This window comes from Branchiostoma lanceolatum, chromosome 2, assembly GCF_035083965.1.
Source record: "Branchiostoma lanceolatum isolate klBraLanc5 chromosome 2, klBraLanc5.hap2, whole genome shotgun sequence".
Taxonomy (NCBI): Eukaryota; Metazoa; Chordata; class Leptocardii; order Amphioxiformes; family Branchiostomatidae; genus Branchiostoma; species Branchiostoma lanceolatum.
Window position 1 is genome coordinate 1,412,822 of NC_089723.1, and position 8,470 is coordinate 1,421,291.

Below are 8,470 nucleotides of genomic sequence, written 5' to 3' on the forward strand. Positions count from 1 at the left end.
CCCCCTGTGTGAACGTGTGCACACGCAGAAAGAGAGCGACACACACACATACATACAGAGAGAGAGAGACATACAGACAGACAGACAGACAGACAGACAATTCTTCACTCACTGGATTGAAGTAGCAAACAGAAGCAGGTAGTACTCAAGCGCAATCCCTCTCCTGGTGTCGGAGAACGCCGTATCTTGTCAGGATGGCTGGCGCTTAAGGAGTCACAAACTCACACAAGAATCAGATAGTTCTTTCTTGTTAGTTTAATGAACACGTCCTTCTCTCGGGTCTTCACCTCCCCGACTGCTGACTGACCTACTTTGTTCTATCCCTAGATCTAACGGGCCCTTCTAAGTTATCTCAAGTGACTCCGTCGGGCCTTTCCAAGTTATCTCAAGTGACTCCGTCACACATGCTCCCGTTTTCTTTGATTGAAACTCCTATTTCAATCACTAACCTAAAGTTTACAAAACTTGACAACGCCTATATGTCTGAACTCATCGGTAGATATAACTACCCTAGAGCATACTGCTTTTGCTATGACGTTACACGATACAATGGCGAGATAAACATCTCTGTGACTTCTAACAATCTCTAAACTAAAAAGAACAATTAGTTTAAAAAAACAACAATTGTTTTGACTTATAACACTCTCTAAGAACATGCATTCACCTACTGGCTATGGCCATCACATCTTTCAGACCCACAAATACAAAGAGATTATACAGTACATATCATCAGAACACAAAAGTAAGACAAACTATTCATGACAGTCCCTTCTGAATGTCCGAATGTTGCTCACTGTCCATGTTGACCGTCGCATTACATCTAGCCTACGACGGCGCGTCCGCATCGGCGCGTTAGTCGCTCGCGAGGTGAGGCTGTCTCTTTCCCTCCGACCTTCTGCCGTGACAGCTTCTCTTCAATTTCGCGCTCCCTCGCCGCTGTGTCCACGGGTTTTGCGTCCCCAAAGATACTTCTCTGGGAGTTAGCCGATGCTTGGTGAGGATTGCTCACGACAGGTTTGGTACGGGGTGCCAGCCGGAGTTTTGGCCTCTCTGCGAAATATGCAGCCGGACCCCTTCCATCGCGTCTACAGCGCCCATAATTGCCTTTGTTACCATAACGACCCAACTCTGGTCCGTTATCGTTGGAGGTCTTCCTCCAGTTGCCTGCGGTTCCTACTTCCCTCCTTACAGATGACTCCAGCTCCCCTGACGCATACAGCTGTATCATTCTGGTCAAGTTCGGAATGTCCCTGCCGATGATAGCCGGACGCGGCAGGTTCGGTGCTACCTTGGCGGTTAGCCGATATACCTTAGACCCGATGTCGATTTCCACTTCAGCGTCAGGGTAGCCCTTCTCGTCACCGTGAATGCATGTTATCTTCCCTCGCCTACTCGGCTTGACCTTTCCCGGATTGACCAGATCTGCGTGTATCAACGTCTGCGTACTTCCTGTGTCCAGTAGAAGTGGCACCTGGCGACCTTCCACCCGGCCCTTGACTTCGAAAGCTGATGATGGGGTATTCCTGCCGACGTAGAAGGACTTTGGAGATGTGCTCGCTTCGGACCTGTTATGCGGGCAATCCTTGACGAGATGCTCCAGGCTGTCGCACACGAAACACCGCCTCCCCGTCGGGAGGTATTGCGGCTTCTCTCGCACCGCGCTCTCTCCCCTGGCGGACAGCTCGCGCTTGTGGGCCATAAGAAAATTCTCGGCCATCTGGGCCAGCTCCTTCAGGTCTTTAAGAGCCCTCTCCCTCAGATGTACTGCCAAGTCCGGGGAGCAGGTTTCCATGAACTGCTCTCGGACGAACATGTCCCGGAGATCCTCGTAGTGCTTAGTTGCGTCGGACAGCTCCACCCACCTCTCCAGGTAGCTGTTTATCCTTACCAGGAACTGCCCCGGACTTTCCGCCGCCTCCGGCTTGCTCTGCCTGAATTTAGCACGGAAGCCCTCCTCCGTAAGGTTGTATCTCTTCATTAAAGCCTCTTTTACGCATTTGTAGTCCTGAGCCTCCGTGTTGTCTAGCCTTGAGAACACTTCTAACGCTCGGCCCGTTAAAAGGGCGCAGAGGCTGGACGCCCAAGTATCCGGCTCCCAGGCGTTGGCGGTGGCAAATCTCTCGAACCTCTGTAGGTATGCGTCCACCTCATCCTTGCCATCGACGAATGGTGGTAGCTTCGGCGCCTTCGCCCGGACACGCTCCGTCTCCGTCCGGTCCTCTCTCACCAGGCCCAGCTGTATCATCTCCCGCTGGTGTCGCCTCTCCGCCTCTCTCTCCTGCCGCTCCTTTTCCTTCTCCTCTGCTTCAAACCTCCGCTTCTCCACCTCCCTCTGCCGTTCGAATTCCTTCTCCTCGGCTTCTAACTTCAACTTCTCCGCCTCCCTCTGCCGTTCCTTTTCTTTCTCCTCCGCTTCTAACTTCAGCTTCTCCGTCTCCCTCTGCCGCTCCTTCTCCCTTTCTTCAGCCTCTACCTTCAGCTTCTCAAGCTCTCTCTCCTTTGCCCTATCCTCTCTCTCCACGGCCTGCTGCTGCTGGACAAATTTCAATAGGTCTTCCCCCGCTAGACCTAGTTTCTCCCCAGCTTCAATGTATTTGTCCATCCTGTCACCTTTTCTTTTTGACCGCGTTACAACTTATTCACTTGAAACGGCCCGTCTGGCATCCAGCAGCCCTGGAATGCTGTTGCCCTCTCCCAGGCCCAGCATACACTAATCAATACCAGATGCCTTCGCCTCTGCACTACACACAGCTCTTTTCACAACAACAACTGGCGTATTCACTGTTGACTCGATGAGGAACTTTTCCTCTTCTCCGCTTGGAATACTGTTGTCCTCTCCCAGCATACACTACTCAGTGACAGATGTGTTCGTTTCTGCACTACACACTGCTCTTTCACAACAACAACTGTCCTACTCACTGTGGACTCGGTCTTGCCGTGGGTCTTCACCTACTGATGAATGTCTTCGGTGAAATATCCAACTTCTTAACACCACATGTCGGAGAACGCCGTATCTTGTCAGGATGGCTGGCGCTTAAGGAGTCACAAACTCACACAAGAATCAGATAGTTCTTTCTTGTTAGTTTAATGAACACGTCCTTCTCTCGGGTCTTCACCTCCCCGACTGCTGACTGACCTACTTTGTTCTATCCCTAGATCTAACGGGCCCTTCTAAGTTATCTCAAGTGACTCCGTCGGGCCTTTCCAAGTTATCTCAAGTGACTCCGTCACACCTGGATCAAAGGTTGCGAGTTCGAATCTGGGCCGTCGTGTTGTACGCCTTAGGGAAATTCTGCTGCCTACGCGATCATGTTTCTGTTCGACCCTGAACCACTTGTTTTTAGGAAATAGAGAAATAGATAAGGAAATGATCCATTGCCACAGTGACCTTTGGTAGGATGACTAAAATGGGTTGTAGAAAATACGGTGCGAGGGCTGATCTCCAAGCAGATGTTCGGAGTTGAAATCTTACCTGATAAAACACGGTAGTCAAGGTTATGGTTTTCAATTGGATGATCTGATAGCATAGAGGAAAATATAGAGGTAAGCAACTGCCGAACATCACTGAAGCACACCAATAGTAGCTGCAAATACGCACGTCGGGCAAACTATATCTATCGGCTGGCCAACTCTATTTGACCGATTTCTACTCTTTCCAGCCACGTCTGGAGCCTGGTAGAGGCTACGTACGATGGCCCATAATCCTACTCTCCAAGCAGAGGAGTGGGTCCGGCAGGTTTTTGGCGTGTTTTTAGGCGCTTTTGTCGGGCTATCTACTTTGTCATGGTTTCTTTGTCTCTATAACGGAGGCTACATTCAGTACTCTCCAAGCAGAGGAGTGGGTCCGGCTGGTTTTTGACGTGTTTTTAGGCGTTTTTGTCGGGCTTTTTACTTTGTCATGTTTTTTGGTGGGTTATAGAGACAAAGAAACCATGACAAAGTAGATAGCCCGATAAAAGCGCCTAAAAACACGCCAAAAACCTGCCGGACCCACTCCTCTGCTTGGACAGTACCATAATCCGTCATTATCACTTCCTTATGCCGCTATTACTTGACAGCGATCTGCTGTGTCGATTTTACAAGCCTGGTAGGAGTTGGGTCATCACACGAGAGGGCACCCGGCCTGACCGACAACATGGCCTCTGATGACCTCTGATGCACAAAACACGCAAGTTCACCATAAATGTACAACAGACTCAAGTTCACTGTCACACATCTGTGAGGCAGGCGTCAAGCAGTCACTTAGCTAAGGTTTGGCTTGGGTTCGTTCTGTTTTTTTTCAGTCGTTTGGTACTTTTTTCGTACGGTTACTTCTTTTTGCTTGGTCTGTACTTTTTTTTTCGTATGCTTTGTAACATTACTCCTTTTTGCTCTTTTTTACTTCTTTTTGCTCGTTTTTTTTACTTCTTTTCCCACGTGTTGTACTTCTTTTCTCTCATTTTGTACTCTGTTCGCTTATTTTGTACTTTTTTTGCTCATTTTGTACTTTTTTTTCACTCGTTTTCACACGTTTTGTACTTATCCTCTCGTTTTGTACTTTTTCCCTCGATTTGTACTATTTCCCTCGTTTTGTACTTTTTCGCTCGTCATGTCCTCTTTTTCGGAATCAGTCCACTCTTCTTTACATCTGCTTGGAGCCCAGTAACGCCCTTGCCAGGTGCGGTAGCCCCTTCTGTCGTCTGTCCGGTGATTACAGATTATATTTCCCGCCAAGGGGCACGACACCCCGGTAAACCGCGGGAAAGCGCGATGATTGACACGTCCGACGCACGACCCCTGCCCGCCAAACGATACATCACACAGCCAAGGCGCGATAGGTCGTCCGATCCGCTGCCTGATAAACCCGGTTTTAATAAGCCATGTGGCGACCACGTTAATTCTATAGAACATTGTCACATTAATTTGCTACGGGTTTTGATAACTTTGTTATCCGGTCGCCCCGCAGAACAATCTCCCTCTCAGCTCACATCTGGTTCTCGTGTGCGCAGAAGTAAGACATCAAAGACTTGTCCTGAGTTGGGCTATGCTACAAGATTTCCCTAAAGATTACGACAGGTTCATATACCCAGACTTCCAATTAACTATAGAAAGTCTAGAAATATGGACTAATTAGTGAAATAATGAGAAAAGTTTCGCGGTGTTCTTTGAAATTAGCTGTCGATGTCGCTAAGCTCTGGAATGTAGTAAAACCGTTACGAGGTACTGTGTTGGAATATTTGTCCTGAAATTCGAGAAATGTCATGTTAAGATAATGACGCAGCAAATACTACGATTCCGACAGGTTTACATAATCAGCCTTCCAATAAACTATAGAGAATCTAGAAGTATAGACCAATCAGTGCAATAATAAGTTAAATTTAGCAGAGCCCCTAGAAATTAGATTTTAGCAGCTGTCGTTTACCTTGAAAGCCAAGTAAGGACCTTACGAGGCCTGAAATTCGAATACAAATGTCAGGTTAAGGCGCAGTAAAAACTTCTCTTCGTTTTATTGGTGACAATAAACATGTAGACATGGCTATTTAACTTTGCAAAAGGCGCAGCCAGTGAGTCAGGGTCTGAATGGAGTTTGGCCGGGGCGCATTCTTCATATTTCCGAGAAGTGTTCATTCTTCTAAAGACGTCCCGAATATGTTCTTATATAGTCTCAAACGGCTGAAGGACTGCAGTCCTTGTGAAGTCCGCATACGTGTTTGTGAAAGCTCAGAAAACCGACGGTTAGACCGGGATGTGAATTCACGACCTCGTGGTCTAGATGCGGTATTGCTAACCACAAAAGCACACCACATCACAGTACTGTAAATCCAGAAATGTTCGCGGTGGTTTTATATTCGCGGGTTTCGCGGTGAACTATTTACCGCAAACTTAAAACCACCGCGAAACGTTTTGCCCACCTATGACTGTAGCGCTACTATTGTTTCAAACGCGAACTTAAAACCACCGCGAACACTCCATTTTCTCCCTACAGCGAAATAGAAACCACGCGAACTTAAATACATTTACAGCAACACTTGTGGGATGTGGGTCATGCGGGGGAATGTGTGCCACACCTGTCCCCCTCACTCAGGTGTGCGGGAGAACAATGGCCAGGTGAGCGGCCAGGTGAGCAGTCCTGACAAGTTGGAGTAGGAAGGATGGTTTACATAGGTGGCGCTAAGGGTTCTCTCGCGACGTGAGGCGGCTGCGCGCCAGGTGTTTAAATTTGCTCTCGTGTTGCAGAAACACCCGTCACTTTAACTTCGGGAAGGCACTGGGGATTTGAACAAATGTGATCGACTTTGAAGCCAAATGTCGCGGTAACTATAAAGCTTAGGTCAGAAATGAAGTCATCGTGATATTTCGGAAGGCAGACACTTATGACGGACAGGTGGTATTTAATTCACTTGGCAAAATATGAAATATAAGGTTTGAAGTTAAAGAGGATTTCCCATTTCGAACGTCTTCGCAAATCTTAAGAAACAGTGCTTGTGTTTAACTCTGTTCATCACCGGTGTGGTAGGTCGCAGGTGTTGATGGAGAAATTGTGATTGAACCACGTCAGTGCAGGTAACGGACGTCAACGTTCAACATGTAAGTGTATGTCAAACTATACTTTTAGTCTCCTGTGAGCGAAGCCTGTCCTGTGCGTTTCAGCCTGTCCGGAGCCTGTTGCATAGGCTATAGAACAGCCTGTAAGCGACGCCTGCTGTAGAGACTACATAGCAACCTGTCAGTTAAGCCTGTTCCGTGCGTTGAGCCTGTACGGAGCCTGATGTACAGACCACAGCGCTGCCTGTAAGCGAAGCCTGTTCTTCAGAGCGGCCTGTAGGTGAAGCCTGTTCCGTGCGTGTGAGCCTGTACGTAGCCTGCTGTAGAGACTACAGAGCGGCCTGTACGCGACGCCTGCTGTAGAGACTACAGAACGGCCTGTAAGCGAAGCCTGTTCCGTACGTGTGAGCCTGTCCGAAGCCTGCTGTAGAGACTACGTAACGGCCTGTAATTGACGCCTGTTCCCTGCGTGTGACCCTGCACGGAGCCTGCTGTTGAGACTACAGAGCAGCATGTAAGCGAAGCCTGTTGTAAAGACCACAGAGTGGTATATTGTAAGCGAAGCCTGCTGTAGGGACTACAGAATGGCCTGCAAACGAAGCCTGTTCCGTGCGTATGAGCCTGTACGAAGCCTGTTGTAGAGACTACAGAACGACCTGTTAGCGACGCCTGCTGTAGGGACTACAGAACGGCCTGTAAGTGAAGCCTGTTCCCTGCGTCGGAGCCTGCACGAAGCCTGCTGTAGAGACTATAGAACGGCCTGTAAGTGAAGCCTGTTCCCTGCGTCGGAGCCTGCACGAAGCCTGCTGTAGAGACTATATATAGACCGGCTTGTCACTGAGGCCTGTTCCGTGCGTGTGAGACTGTACGAAGCCTGCTGTTGAGGCCTGTAAGTAAAGCCTGTTCCGTGCGTGTGAGCCTGTACGGAGCCTGCTGTAGAGACTACAGAACGGCCTGTAATTGAAGCCTGTTCCCTGCGTGTGAGCCTGTACGATGCCTGCTGTGGAGCCTACAGAGTGACCTGTAAGCGAGCCTTTAATCCGTCCCGTCCGCCATGTGTGTGCCTAACCTCTAATGAATAGAACACGCGCCGCGGTCATTGTGCTCGGTCAGTGCCGCCCGACCGTCCCGACACCCACACCTCCGCCGGACAGACCCCGACCTCCTCCCGGGACACGCTCACACCCCTCCCGAGACGGGATCTCTCCTCAGCCCGGTGAAACAGGTACTTGTTCCAGTCCCTCCTACATGTGTGCGGGCAGATTTCGCTAGCGCTAACTGTAAGGACCTGCCAGATATATCGACCCGATACATAGCGGGGTTGACCCCATAAGTAGCGACTGATGGCGCGATTTCTGTGCTCGGCAACGCGCGCTGCTCGCATTGCCCCGGAGGTCGGGTGGCAATGGGCGAGCGGGCTATTTACAGAGGAGGGGTTTTCTCGGAGTTACTATATGTTTTGTCTTGAGGCAGGGCCTTAAGAGATTTATGCTCCTTCCGTGCGGTTCTATCGCCACTGCCAGTGCGTGTACGTGTTTAGCCATCCATAAGGCCAGGCTGTGACGTACAGGTAGGTGGAGTGTTGGAGTAGTTTATACAGAGATGTTGTCAGGTTTTCGCTACCGTTCTGAGCGGAGTTAGCTAGGCGGGCACCCCCCTGGCTCGCGTGCCACGACGCTGTCTACACGCCAGGGATAGCGGGGCGTCTCGGGGACAGGCCCCGCCGGGAGGGAGGGACCTCCCGGGACGGCGCCCTCCGCTGCTCGGTGCCACAAATAGCGCGTACATACATCCAGGGTGGACTTGGCAGAGCCCCAAGAGGCTCCCTGGGCGTACCGTGACACAGGACGTGCTGTGCCGCTCCGTTTTACGATTACCGGGACCCGGAGGGACGGGCAGACGTGTTCTACTCGCGACAGGTATTGTATACAGGTGTGTCACGTCA

The 8,470-nt window shown here is 50.0% G+C and overlaps 1 protein-coding gene across 1 annotated transcript; it reads right to left on the bottom strand.

The window, feature by feature from the left end:
* Positions 1–240: 240 nt before the first annotated feature.
* On the bottom strand, positions 241–3,236 carry LOC136427156 (uncharacterized). The gene has a single exon (XM_066415916.1). The coding sequence runs from the start codon at positions 2,600–2,602 to the stop codon at positions 821–823; it is 1,782 nt and encodes a 593-aa protein (XP_066272013.1). The 5' UTR covers positions 2,603–3,236; the 3' UTR covers positions 241–820.
* Between the last annotated feature and the right edge of the window lie 5,234 nt (positions 3,237–8,470).